Source organism: Crassostrea angulata, unplaced genomic scaffold (assembly GCF_025612915.1).
Source record: "Crassostrea angulata isolate pt1a10 unplaced genomic scaffold, ASM2561291v2 HiC_scaffold_91, whole genome shotgun sequence".
Classification (NCBI taxonomy): Eukaryota; Metazoa; Mollusca; class Bivalvia; order Ostreida; family Ostreidae; genus Magallana; species Magallana angulata.
In genome coordinates this window covers 22180-37641 of record NW_026441646.1, presented here as the reverse complement: position 1 = coordinate 37641, position 15462 = coordinate 22180, and the positions used below count along the sequence as shown (strand labels likewise).

At 34.3% G+C, this 15462-nt stretch overlaps 1 protein-coding gene and 2 pseudogenes across 1 annotated transcript; 2 read left to right on the top strand and 1 right to left on the bottom strand.

Annotated features, from left to right (window-relative positions):
* The first annotated feature begins 1840 nt into the window (after positions 1–1840).
* On the top strand, positions 1841–2976 carry LOC128169047 (uncharacterized; annotated as a pseudogene).
* Positions 2977–4189: 1213 nt separating this feature from the next.
* LOC128169049 (uncharacterized) lies at positions 4190–5407 on the top strand. The gene is made up of 2 exons (XM_052835210.1): positions 4190–4602; positions 4878–5407. The coding sequence occupies exons 1-2, from the start codon at positions 4191–4193 to the stop codon at positions 5324–5326; spliced, it is 861 nt and encodes a 286-aa protein (XP_052691170.1). The 5' UTR covers position 4190; the 3' UTR covers positions 5327–5407.
* Positions 5408–9679: 4272 nt separating this feature from the next.
* On the bottom strand, positions 9680–12664 carry LOC128169048 (uncharacterized; annotated as a pseudogene).
* Positions 12665–15462: the final 2798 nt, after the last annotated feature.

The following is a 15462-nucleotide window of genomic DNA, read 5'->3' as shown; positions in this document are numbered from 1 at the left end:
AATCAACATACAAAATCGAGACAGATTTAGCAAACAATAACTGCCAAGTGATTTCCTGTGGACATACACAATGATGTTAGGTTTCGCTCTTCCTTCATCAACATTCATGAAAAGGCATTTAAATACTGTGTCTCGATGGAATTCATTACTGTAATTTACAGAATAAGGGTAACTTTTAAAGTAAACCAAAAATGCGTTTTCGTTCAAAATTAACGCAAATTATAACGTGTATAGTTTTAAAGGTAAAATTTAAAAATACAACAACTGTTGAATTTTGAAAAAATTTGATGAGACTTGAACTTAAGCAGGGTTAAGTAGAAATAAATTTATTAAATAACATCGATCGAGCATGACTGTCATAGGGACTTTTTACCTTCTCCTGTGTACTAGCATAAATAACCTCTTAAAATAGCATCACATTCCTTGACCTGCCACATAACGAGGCAGAGTACAGTTCGAATGCGCATGACTTTGCGCATCTTTTTTCATGCATCTTTAGTAATAGGTGCAAAGTTTTAAATTTCTTTCATATTGTGTATTTAAACAAAATATATATAAAAAATAACGTTAATGGGCTGAGAAATTGTGATCATAATTTGATAGGTTAAAATGCTGAAATTTCATTAACGCATCATCGTTTCGATATTGTAAACATATTCACAATGCCAAAGAAAAGAATATGAATCGCTCATTCATTCGAGGCGGCCATGAATTTTTTTCAGTTAGTATTTATTGAAAGTGCATCAGAGAAAACATGTTAGAGTTAAAGTTTTATTTCGTTAAAAACAAAGCCAATATAAACATGTACCGCAATATTCCGGAATAGGCCACATTATTGACAAAAAAGTCAAATTTGATAATATTTTTGGACGAAACCAGGAGGTTTACATTTTTTAAATTGGTGACTTCTTACAATAGTTTTCAGATATTCTAATTTTTAAAGATCTCTATGACAAAAATAACAAACAAAATAGGGGGAAATATGAGAAATTCTGCACATATTCCAACAAATTTTTTTAATGAAAGTTACTATAAGTTTCAAGACGACCCCCTAGAAAATCGGGGTGGTAAATAAATTAATTTTTGATTTAAAAATATAATTGATATAAAAGTAAAACTACATGCAAGAAATCTCATCAAAATATCTAGTGTAGAAATATTTACACTCGGCCTCGTTGAGATAAACGTTATTCCTCAGTGAAGAAGAAATACAGTGCAAGTGCAAAAACAACGTAAGAATACACATGTTTTAATAGAAATATACAAATATTCTTGAACACTTTCATATATTTAATAATAAATTCGAATGTATAAACCTTTTGCTTAAAACAATAATATATAAAATGTCAAATATAATCTGAAAGTTATCATGTATATATAATATACTAAATTAAATTAAAATCAGAAAGATATGCAGATTTTAAGTCTTTCATTGATTGTGAACAGGAAAGACATCATAGTTTTGACTTATAGGAGGGATTGACTGTTACACTAAATATACAAAGTGAATCAATTTTCTTGCATCTTGAATCAAAAATGGTGCGATATGTAAAAGAAAGTGCAATGTGCATCAGTATTGTTCACTACTTTGTACCAGTACCAATGAAGCGAGTCGCAGAAGATGGTGAGTTGGGTTTTTTTTCACACAACGAGTCCATCAGTCTATGAAAGTTTGGCGTTCCTCATTTTCTTTTCATCGTTAATATTCAACAAAAAGTCAGCACTTGTGAAAAATATAGTCAAATGATCAACGTTATCAATGGGTGACCTTATATACTTTTGCTACGTACCTCGCCAACGCATTTTTCTACAGAATGATACTAAAAGATAGTAGAATCATATGAAGTTGGTCTGTAGAGTGAACATGGGAGGACTTCTCGGAATCATCTTTTGGTTTCTTTTCTTAAAACTCTCAACTGCTGAGTCGGAGTTTAGTGATCTAGAGTTTAAAGCTCTTGTTAAACAGAATGTTCAGTTGTCCACAACGCTTCAAACTTTACAAAATGACGTAAAATGTCGAGATGACCTAATAAACGAACTTCTGGAACGCATCATTCGTCAAGAAAAACGGATGGATGAACTTGAAAATTCTCTAAAGATTAAAGACAATTTCTGCGAGCAATGTGAAAGCAGACTCAAAGACTTTGAGACCAAATCTAGTGCCGTGTCTAATGAAGCATTAATAAGGACTAATACAAATTCGTCAAACAGTACTCCCGTCATTAAAGACGATAAGAAGATAAGTCGAAAAGGTGAGTGATATAATGCCATTGTCAGGTCATTACACACTATCCATGTATATGATTCGCATACCAATTTACACAAACACTATATTTGTACTGTAGAAATGACATTCTCATATATCTATTATTGAATTAATAGATCAACATCCTGAAAATGATTCACTGTTTCAATTTTTTTTTTAAATATTTGTAAAATCGGCAACCATTTGAATTGGGAAACATTTTCACACATTAAAAAACCACAACGTTTCACATGATCTAATCAAACGTGTTTTTATTTCACAGAACGGTTATTGGCCTCGATTATTCCTATAAATGCTCCTTCTTTTGATGGGATCGTTGCTTTTTACGCCCAGATGTCGGTCATAGAAAACAGCCCCAGTGCGCACCATACTTTGATTTTTGACAAAGTACGCACAAATGTCGAAAATAGCTACAATGGAGTAACAGGAATCTTCACTGCTCCAAAAGAAGGAATTTATGTCCTCGACTGGGTGATTCGACTGGTGTCGGCCGCACATGCTACCTAACTGATGCTAAATAATGATTAACTTAGTGTTACATTTCTTCGTGCATTACAGGATGACGACATCTCAGTAAGCGGACTTGCTGTTGCACATGTCGGAAAGGAGATGTAGTATTTGTGCGGATGCATTCGCTTCTTGCTGGATATGGCAATATATTTTCCAATTCACATGGGAAGCCGTCATTTTCCGGATGGTTGTTGCATTAGATAATACAATATCTTTTATGTAACGCTCTCCGATTTGGCTAATTAATGCTATACACTCTATAATTTGCGTCAATTTTAATTAACGGGAAGAAATGCATGTTTTTGATTACTTCTAAAAGTTACTATTATGCTGTGAATGATAATGATTAATTCGATCACATAACAAAAATATCAAAATTTAAACAATAAAAAAAAATTATTTTTCTGACAGAAAATTACTGCCTCCTTTTTAATATTAATTCATCACGTGATACTAATTTTAGACTACCATACAATAATGGGAGGTGGGTCAATACCTTTATATCTGTTATAGTTTCATGATGGAAAGAATATGATTTTTATTTCAGTAGAGCATACATTGGACCGATATACGAGTACCAACGAACGAAAATACAAGCGTACGGGCATAAGCATATGTAAATATTTCCTTTTACATTAATACCGGTATACATGTATTTTCCCTAATGGCTACCTTAAGTTCATGTGGGTGTTATCCTATTTAAACACGTAAAAGTAATGGTAAAGTGAATGACATCCGTATCACATTTATAAACAGGTTTCAAATCAACATACAAAATCAAGACGCATATATAAAATCGCAATCAATAACTGCAAACTAATTTCCTGCGAAATACGCAATAAGGTAGGTTTCGATGTTCCTTCATCAATATTCATAAAAAGGCATAAAAATTCTGTATCTTTGTAGCTAGATGGAATTCTTTACTATAATTTACAGAATAAATGTAAATATATTTTAGTGCATGACCTTTCCGACTTTGAAGAATTTGATCACGTGACTAAACAATTTCTTATTCCAGTCAACGTTTTGCTGCGTTCTTTATTTTCGCTTGATTACTAATTTAATTTTATTTGATATCAACGCACATCACAGAAGTTGTGTCCGGTAGAAAAGAATGATGATTTATCAAATGATATTCCAAAAAATCGAGCATGTCAATCATATCAACTTTTTTCCTTCTGTGTACCGACATCACATTTATTGACCTGCTATTTTACAAGGCAGAGCTAGTTCAGTTTTAGTGCGCATGACTTTGCACATCTTTTTTGTGCATCCGTGGCAACAGGTGCAAAGTTTCAACTTTCTTTCCTATTGCGTATTATATAAAATTAATAATATATGTAAAGCTACGTACCTCGCCAACGCATTTTTCTACAGAATGATACTACCATAAGATAAAAGATAGTAGAATCATATGAAGTTGGTCTGTAGAGTGAACATGGGAGGACTTCTCGAAATCTTCTTTTGGTTTCTTTCCTTAAAACTCTCAATTGCTGATTCGGAGTTTAGTGATCTAGAGTTACAAGCTCTTGTTAAACAGAATGTTCAGTTGTCTACAACGCTTCAAACTTTACAAAATGACGTAAAACGCCGAGATGACCTAATAAACGAACTTCTGGAACGCATCATTCGACAAGAAAAACGGATGGATGAACTTGAAAATGCTGTAAAGTTTAAAGACAATTTCTGCGAGCAATGTGAAAGCAGACTCAAAGACTTTGAGACCAAATCTAGTGCCGTGTCTAATGAAGCTATAATAAGAACTAACACAAATTCGTCAAACAGTACTCCCGTCATTAAAGACGATAAGAAGATAAGTCGAAAAGGTGAGTGATATTATGCAACTGTCAAGTCAAATCACACTATGTATATCAATGATTCGCCTACCTATTGACACAAATACTATATTTGTACTAAAGAAATGACATTCTCATTTATTTATTATTGAATTAAAAGATTACCATCCTGAAAATGATTTACTGTTTCAATTTTTTTTTATACTATTTGTAAAATCGGCAACCAATTGAATTGGGAACAATTTCCACACATTAAAAAACCCCAACGTTTCACATGATCTAATCAAACGTATTTTATTTCACAGAACGGTTATTGGCCTCGATTATTCCTAGAAATGCTCCTTCTTTTGATGGGATCGTTGCTTTTTACGCCCAGATGTCGGTCATAGAAAATAGCCCCAGTGCGCACCATACTTTGATTTTTGACAAAGTACGCACAAATGTTGGAAATGGCTATAATGGGGTAACAGGAATCTTTACTTCACCAAAAGAAGGAATCTATGTTCTCAACTGGGTCATTCGAATGCATTGGGCCGAACATTCTACCGAGCTGATGCTAAATAATGATCAACTTGGTGCTACTTTTCTTCGCGCAAAACAGGGTGATGATGGCTCCGTGAGTGGCCTTGCAGTTGCACACCTCGCTAAAGGAGATGTCGTGTTTGTGCGGGTTCACTCCCTTTATGCTGGAGATGGCAATATACATACCAATACACATGGGCTGCCATCGTTCTCGGGATGGTTGTTGCATTAAATTATTCAATATCTTATTGTTACAACCCCATTTGAGAAATTAAAAAAAAAGTTTCTAACGCTTGCATACATTTTTTAATGACGTTAAAAGCAGTTGATCCCTGTCTTACTTTTCAATATATAACCTAAGTAAAAGTGGGACCTAAATCAAAGGGTAGTTCCGGGTTATGTTTGCATGATATTAAGGGGGATGTTTGGCCATCTTTTACATTTGAGGATAAGAATGTAAACATATCTTGAATTGGTTTGTTTCTGACCGAAACTGACCAAAACTGTTGCCAAAAGATAAAAAAAACCCACTGAATATGAGATTCTACATGGTGTTTTGTATACAAATTATGCATACAAGAACAGAACAATGCCTTTTTAGTCACTTAAAACAGCTGTCGAACTGCGCAGCTACATACCTATTTTGAAGATTTAAAAATCTGAAAAAAATATGAAGGGGGTTCATTCTTGTCCTCTCTATAACCGTACACAGGGAAAAGTGGCTCGCATAACTTTCATGCGATTTCCTTTTCGCATGAAAATTATGTCAAAATCGCATGAAGTTTTCGCATGAAATTCATGCGTGTTACTTTTCGTCTCTTTCTCATGCGAAGAATTCGCATGAACTTCATGCGAATTTCATATGAGATTCATGCGAGCCACTTTTACCTGTATATGTTGAGAAAAAAGGTTAAATTTTGCAAATAAATGTGGAAACTTTGCCTCAAAATAGGGCACCCTATTTTTATCATTCGGCATGGGATCTATTTTTAGAACAAGAAAATTCCAGGCTATACTTAAAACTCCCATGTCTTTGTAGGCACATTGACGTTATATTTTCATCGATAAGTTAAAATAATTGTCAATTCAAAACGATCTGGACTGAGTATGATAGACATCTCTATACCAGTCCCAGTTGTATTGTTTTTGTATCATGATTATTTTAGTTACATTCCTTTAGAAATATGATAGGGGTCCACAAAATTAATTGCCTTAAAGAAAAAATATACATATTTTTTCAATGAAGATATAACTCTAATGTACCTCCACAGACACAGACAAAAATACCTCGTGCAAATTTATGGTTTTTGAGACTCATTTTAAGAATTTAAGAATAGGGTATCCTCATTTGAGACAAAGTTAAAACTTAAATAAGCAAGCTTTGACCTATTTCTCAACAAATTGTAGTAGAGTGGACACTAATGACTTCCTTTCATATTTTTAAATCTTAAATTTAAGTCTATAGCTGTGCAGTTCAAAGTGATTTAAAAATGCATTGCTCTGCCCTTGTGTAATTTGTATACAAAACAATATGTTGAATGTCATATTTATTGCTTTTGTATCTTTGACAACAGTTTTAGCAAGTTTTGGACAGAAACCAACCAGTTTAAGAAAGGTTTACATTTTTCTTCTCAAATGTAAAAGATGGCCCCACATCCCCCTTAAGTTCATCGCAACCTCTTTACTTGATGATAGAGGCTATTTATTCAATAGCATTAGATTGTATAATCAGATAAATGTACACGCAAAGTGGGCTGGAACTGTTTACACTTTTCAAAAACCCATTTATGCTTTGTGTACTTTTTGAAGCAACTAATTTTTTTTTCTGTCAGTAGAGAAACTCAATTCATATAGTTTATTTTGTCAATAACAGCACAAAAACCAAAAGCGATCAAAATTGCAAAATTTATCACATCACAATGATTACATCTTTGGTTGTTTGGTTTTTAAAAGGATTATCCTCATTATGAAACAATTCACGATAAATAGGTATATGATGTACGATATAATTCAAATCCATTGAGGACAATCATTTTGATTGATTTTCAGAATAATTTAGCAAAACTTTAGACCTGTTTTAACAAGAGCTTTGACTCTCGGTGGGATGTTTTTATCTAGTTTGCTCACCAAAACAACCTGTCAAATATTGACCTCATTTCTTCTAACTTGCTATGAAAAATTCATAAATATTCATAAACTGACAAAATGAGAAAGTTGTTTTCTCCAAGGTCTGCTCTGATTTTTGAATTTGGCACTGTTTCAACTCAAATTACAGCCAATCATTAGGTCGGATAACTGTCAATGTGATCAATATATTCATATCTATTAGCCAATGACAGGACAGATAAACCGTTTAAGTACACCCCCGCCTTGTTTCGTACTGCCCAAAGTATAAGCTCTTTCCTCAACTTATCATTATGCGTTGATCTAAATTTATTTAGCTCTCAAACTTCATGTTCAAACTCGGTCTTTGTCAATAATATCTGTCACAAAAGCCTTACACTTAAGTATGAATTGATATATTGGCAATGTGAACGTTAGTTCAACGTGAACAGGGTCTTTTACATGGAGATATTTATGCTATTTTCCTGCCTCTATACTGGTAAACGATTATTTGATTAACGAAACTAAGTTAATATATATATTTTTATTATTTTTATAAAAACTGACTTAATATTTAATTTTCTAAACCAAAACTATGCGTAATGATTATCTGACCACTTTTGAATGCATGTAAATTAATTTTGTAAAACTCTCTTATTATTAGATGAAATCTATTTTACCTGCTATAACTGATACAAAGTTCAAAGCGTATATTTAATACAATGACATCTAGTTTTTTAGAGGACCGTGTATTAGACTTTTGATTTTAAACACTGTTCGTTAGCACCACATTTCGGACACCACTAGTATTTTCAAAAAGTCTGTAATACAACCATGGAATTGCATGTTAATTTTCATCACAGAGAAATTTTTAAAGATATACATGCAATGGATTTTATATTTTCGACCTGAAAAGAGTTCGGTCCAATATGAAGTCATTATAAAGTATGATTTATTGATAGCAAGTTAAAATCGCGGTCGCAAAAGGTCGCGAATTTTTCATTTTGCAGCAAATACCTGTAGATTGAGTCAGCGGAAACAAAAAGTTGTAACACACAAAATTTAATCCCGATTACATTGTGCAAAATACCGATCATGATTATTTATCCATGGTATATAATCTCATATGGTAAATAAACTGTTGAAAAACAATTATTCTCGATATCTAATCAAATACTTTTCGATAAAAACACCGCTTTGTGTAATACCCGTATATTACTTTACTCAAATAATTTTTCACTAGTTGTTAAATTCGTGGAGTTTTCGTTATAGCGAGTAAAGCGAAGATTTACTCCGGGAGTGAAATTCCTACTTTAAATATCATTTTGAATTATTTATGATTTCAATAGTACATACTACAAGTACATTTTAAGTCACAACAAAGTACGTAGTTCAAAAGTTATATGCGACTTTGGCCACGAATTTACGGACTTAAAAATCGTTTAATTGTTGGGATACAAAATGACATTTTTAAAGTATAGTGGGTCATCACGTTTTTGCTGATTAAAATCGGTTTGATTTCCATTGAACCTTATAAAATTTAGACTATGACAAAAGTATGGAGCTTAGACATTCTCTGTAAATGAAAGGACATTGAAATTCTAAAAATGACACTATTTAGTGGATTTAATACGCATTCGCCAGTCTAAATCAACCTATACCAAGTATTAAATATAACAAAGGATTACAAATCGGCTTTTTTTTTAAATATATATTTTCTTACACTACATTCTTTTTTTAGATATCAAATTTGTTAATATTTTTATTTTATAGTATCTGATTTTTCCTCATATAGGTATTTTAACGTTATATGCCGTATTCACCCATCTTCTTTGATTGGCTATTATTTCAGTTTTAATTGTTTTCGACGATCATCATTGAAACTTTGCCTAAGAAAAAGTAATTAATTTAAAAAATAAAAACATAAATATATTTGATCGGTACTGTCAAATAATCCATTTTCCTTCTCAAACGCAAATAACGTCAACATTTCTAAACCTAAAACTTTGATTTTAATTCATGTAAAAAAAAAGTTATTCTCCAGCGTATAAATGTGAATAAAAAGAGACACGAGAATGGACAAGTGTATTTTCACAGATTTAATAGAAAAAATAGAAAAAATAAAAATATTCTTGAACACTATCACATGTAAAGTAATAAATACGAATGTATAAAATTTTGTTTAAAAACAATAATATGAAAAATAACACATAAAACTTAATATATAATGTATAATAAAACAAACTGAATAGTTTCGCCTTTCATTGATTGTGAATTGGAAAGACACTGTAGATTTGACTTATAGAAGGGATTGACTGTTAAAATAAATAAAAAAATAAGCAAGGTAAATGTTCTTGCACATGCACATGCCCCCCCCCCCCCCTCCACATTTTCTCGCAGCAACAATTTTTTAAAAATTTACATATAAAAAATTGAATTATCATGGAGTTGCCCCCCCCCCCCCCCCACTTTTTTGGGAGTATGTAAATGTTTTTTTGTTTTTTTTTGCCTGTCAAGATTTTTTGGATGAGTCTGCCCTCCCCCCTTTCAAAAACGATGCTACGTGCCTGTTGCATTTTGAACAAAAAATGGTGCGACACGGGTTCCAATGGAAGAGAGATAGGCATGAGTATTGTGCACTAATTTTAAAAAAGGAAGCCAGTCGCAGAAAATGGCGGATATTTGTTCTCATATGGGTGTATGACGAACCTTATTTTCTTTTAATGGTAAATATTTCAGAACACAATGCAACTTAGCTGTTCGAATCGATGATATACATATTCAATAGATATCTAGTTCCCGCCAGTGCTCGAGTGTCTGCGTTGTATTTTGGGGGATTTTCTGATTTTTTTTTTTTGCAGGAACACTTATGCAGCAGATTTAATAAAGGAAGATGTTTAAATGAAGAGCTTGACATCAGCTGAACCTATGCGTACATGCGCCGTTTGCTGTTGTGTTCAGATACGAGAATGTGAAGGTTGACATGTTGCTCAGCTGTTTGTTTATGGCGTTTAATAAGTTACTCAGTCCTAACGAACTTAAATGTAACGTTGTTTGTTGGAAATTAAGGCGATTCATGGAACTTAAGTACAAGCATTTCGATCGCACTAAAAGTCCCCAAACATTTTTCATTTTAATTGATTAATGAGCTTGATTTTGGTTTTGTTATTTTCTCTATTTGCGATCCACAAACGGTCGTTACTATCAATACTCATGGCTGTCACAGACCGGAAATGATTGGACATGACGAATCGCAAGAAATGTCCCTCGTCACTGAGTACATGAATGATTGATGCTAGTTGACCAACGTCCAACAGAAGGAGACGACCCTCGCTGTCCGCGCATATGTTTAGTGGGTTAAACTCACGGTCGGCATAGCTTTTGGAGTATGAGTACTTGTACTTTCCTGAACTTTCTACAGCTATCAAAGTATTTCGGATAGTGTCTGTAACACATATATCTCCATTCGGCTTATTTTCTGTGATATACCTTGGGTCTCTGTAGAGAGGTTCATTGTTATTATCATATTCAAAGCTTTCTACATCCTTTCCCAAATCATTCACAACACAAACCTTCCCTCGCTTTTTCTTCCACGATTTAAAACCAACAATTAACTCATTATTAGCCCTGCTTGTTATTCCTATTGGAAACCAAGCGTCTTTGTCGTCTTTGCATATAAGATTATGCGCTTTGTCGGGGGTTTTGAATGTGTTAACAAAAACAGTTTTCTTTTCGAGATTTACATAGGTGACTCCATCGGAACAAGATGCCACGTAAAGTGGACTGCATTCAGTAAGAAAATTTTCAACGACATTTCCATTGGTGTTTATTTCTGATAAATTGTTTGGTTCCCTTTACGGAGACATACGCTGTTTCACAATTTGAACTACAGGCTATATCTAGAATAATTTTATCTTCAAAATGTTTTGAGTCCACTTTAACGATATTAGATTCATTCAAAACAAAGCTGGGAGTTGAAAAAGTAATATCTGCATACTGGCATATCATATCCACGTCTAATTTGGAGGTGGACAAATTCAGTTCAGGTCCTAGGGGTGGTATATCTATTGGAGACGTTAAGTCGTCAAAATTTTCGCTGGGCAACAATTCCGGATTGTGAAGAACATCTAAACGGAGAAGAAGATTTTTCCTTTTCTTTCATTCTTTTTCTGATTTTGTTTACATTGTCTTGAATAAATGATGACTGCTGCTTGATGTGATTGGATGTATTGTTCTTTTCCTTTTCAGCTTGACGAAACTTTTCGTTTTTCCACTGATCCACTACTTCGTGGAGTTCTTTAGCAAATCGTTTAATTTGTTGTCTAACTTTATTGTAGTTGTTTTCGAAAAACTGCACCTTTTGTTGAAGTTCATTAGACTTATTTTCCCAAAGCTTGACCTTTTTGCCTAAAAAACTATAGGATTCTTTAATTCCACAAACGTTTTTCTTTAGAAGCTCCGATATCAGAAAAATTTCATGATCTCTGTGCTCCTGTGTGCTGCATTCATGACAGATAGAGCACCTGCATTTGTCACAGTAAGCTGTGGTTGTCTTGCTGGGATGTTTTTCACATGACCGCCTGTGAACAGCTCCAGTGATTTTGTCTCTGATTTCAAGAATGTTGTGTCCATTTTCTGTTTTTGGAGAACTCAGCAGATGAGGTAACAAGCACTCCTTCCCAACATGTTCATTGCAAAAGGTGCAATAGTATTTGACTTCATGTTGTTCACTTGAGCAAAAACAACGTCTGACTCTGTATGTAGTGCCCATTCTCACTATATTGAAAATTTAAACACTTTACATGTATATGGTATGAAGAATTTTAAAACGACGGACATATGAATAAATAAATATATATATAAATTGAAAAAATTAAAGTAAATTAAAATGATTCAGATGTACATCAGTTAAATAAGAAAGAAAGCAGATATTGTAATTTATTACTGATATTCAAGATGGTCGCCTGGTATCTTTTTACAAACACAGTTTATTTACCATTTTTGTTATTTATGTACTTTTAAAATAAGTTTTTATCCATTGTTTGTGTTACGAAGTATAAGTTTTTTACCTTCCAGTTTTCTTCTTTCATTTTATCAATACATGTTCATAAGGCACGATGTAGATTTCAAACCAATGTATTTAATCATGGTACTGAAAAGATATCATTAAAGTTGTCAGAAAAAGAAATGAATAGAATAGAAAATGTATAATTTTTATCTAACCGATCTACACGGCCATATTGGGTGTCTCCATTCAAATATAAAAAAAACCATTAAGTCTCTGAATGAGTTGAATCGTTAACCCCTTGACATAACCTTATTGTTTTACCATAGAATAATGTTTAGTATTTTGGGGAAAACATTAAGTTACCGATTTTCTTTCTATACATGCACATACATACGCTAAATTGCTCTCCTTGTTTAATATGTTTTAAATTTTAACTTTCGTTTTGTACAGCAGTTGTGACGGTTTCATCATATCATCATGGCATATATGGTGGCATAGTTCTGTCATAACTTGTCGTATGATTATGTCGACTTGTCAGATCCTTATGTCGACGTGTCAAATAATTTTATTATACTTTCATGTTAAATACTGAAATCTGATTGGTTTAGACGCAGTTGATAATCCGTTCTATTACCCTCAGCGTAAGCAACACACTTAGCAACGGGTTACACAACGAATTGTTACATGCGCGTAAATTATGCGCGTACGGTTCGTCATAGAATTCACTTAAAGGCCGAACATTTTTACCGGGTGGTAAATCTCAAGTGAGGGCGGGGCTTAATTTTTACAGGCTTGAATGCCTCTAGGGCTTGAAGTCTACGCGCGGTCGTCAACGCTGCTTATTCATATACACAGGAAATGATTCTATACACAGACAATACTAGAGCTGCTAAAATTTACCTGTGTGACTCATACATTGCATGTTGGAAAATAAGGAATAAAAAAGAAGTCAATATTTATTTTGACACCATTGATTATATCCATGTAAAATCATTCATGTGATAATCTAATTATGTTAAAACTGTGTTTTTTTATCAAGCAGAATGCGTAAATTGGTTGAGAGAACGTACTGAAAACTGCAGAATAACGGATGAAGATTGTAACGATATTATTATCAATGAAGTTGAATTTATCATTGAATAAAAATTCCAGCTCTAGCCACGTGGAGGCCTCCTCTCTGTAGAGCCATGTATGTGTGTTGTGTGTTCGTGGTTTTTTTGGTGGTTTTTTTTTTTATATTTTTTTTTTCATTTTTTTTTTCCTGTGACAGCTTTGAATTGGTTATGTTCAGTTTTGGAGTAAGTCCAGGAACCTGCACCAGATCTTGTGTCGATATGCGTAAGTCCGGCGCACCAATGTCTTCTTCTCTTCTCCAGATGATGTCTCGTACACACTTGTGTTGTGCCTGTCTACGTTTTCATTCCAGTGACAAATGGCTAGCGCAGTTCTCATCTTGTAGGAGTCATCCCCAAAGCTGATCTGCTTGTCATGGAAGATGTTGAGGACGTTGTTGAAGGACTCCACGTAGTAAGTATCCATTGCGAATATATAGTCCTCTGGGCACTTGTACACAACTGTGTTCCGGACGGCGCTGTTCAGGAGATTTTCTGCCACAGGATCTCTAATCACAATCTTGCTTGGTTCATAGTTTGGATCCGTGCGGCATCGGCTTTCTGCAGGACAGTTGTCATGGATGTTCTTGTAGTGGTAGACTATGTTGTCAAGTCGCTGACGAAGAATATCTGGATTATGGTCGCAATTCCTTATGCTATACTGAAGGTGTAGACGCACGGAATGGACTTTGTAAGTTCTTCATGCCAGGAATACCGATGGTTTTTCTTGGGTCCTTTGGCCACTTTTGATATTTCTTTTTCAGCTGCTTTCGCCGCATGCCAGGTGTCGTTCTGGTTGGTGGTGTCAGGGCGCTCCTCTCTGATGGATTTATTTATACTGGCATTACGGTCATGGGCATGGAGATGAACTGTAACTGGACCGCCGATGCTAGGAATGTTGCTGTCAAAAAACTCGTAGAGTCTCCGTGTTCCGAGGATTTCGTGTCGCTGAGCACACTGGTCATCAGTCCTAGTGACATGTTCCTCGCGAATCACTTTATGCGTTGCATTCCCGATGCACACAACGTTCGTGTCCTTTGAGTTCTTCCGAAATCCATGCCTCGCGTCAGTAAGAATGCTGATAGCGCCGTCATTGTCCAGAGATTGGGCGATTTCTTCACGAAGGGCTTGGTCACACGAATAATCCTGTTCAGTCAGCACAGCCGTGGTAATCTTGGACAGCAGATCTTCAGCATCTTCATCACGTAAGGGAAAGAACTTGATGGCCTCCTGAAGACGTGTCACTTGGTTTGGTAAAAGTCCTGTGCTAAGTAATGAATGGGTCCATCTGGCGTTGGCTAGGAAAGTTCCGTTAGAGAGATAAACAGAACTACTCCACGAGAATGTGTGTCCCGACGAACAATTTAAGTTAAATACTGAAATCTGATTGGTTAAGACGCAGTTAATAATATTTTCTATTACCCTTAGCGTAAGCAACGCACTTAGCAACGGGTAACATTAAAAAATGTTATATGCGCGAAAATTATGCGCGTACGGTTCGCTGTAGAATTCACGTCATTCCTATATAAAAGTGGTAAAATTTTCTTAAAATTAAGACATTCAGTATAACAAAATTAATAGTGCCTGTTTGGGAGGATAACAGTTGAAATTGACACCCCTCGAAAATCATTGGTTTTCTCGGGGTGTCAATTTCAACTCTTACCCCCCCCCCCCCCAAACAGGCACTATTTATATAATGTGAACTTGTCAGATTTTTTTGTCGACTTGACACTTATGCACCTGTTTAAAAATTTTCCACACTCAATATGTGCAATCCAGTTGCCATCAAATTTTTTGACAATTAAGTTGGCATAAGAATCTGAAAAATCACTCTCTAGTAAGTCGCCATAATTATCTGACAAACTTGACATAATTATTCGACAAGTTGGCATAATTATCTGACAAGTCAACATAATTTTCTGTCAATTCGACATAACACCCGACAAGTCATCGTCATTATCTGTCTAGTCGACCTAAATTTTTTGAATGATAATATTATTCAAACATTGTGTCATTTTTGATAATTTCATGCTTACTTTATCGGTACCCCTACTTTGGTGGTATAGGTCTGCCTCCACCTGATAGAAGATAATGTCTACTTATCGACATAATCATCTTTCAATTCGACATCACTCTCTAGCAGGT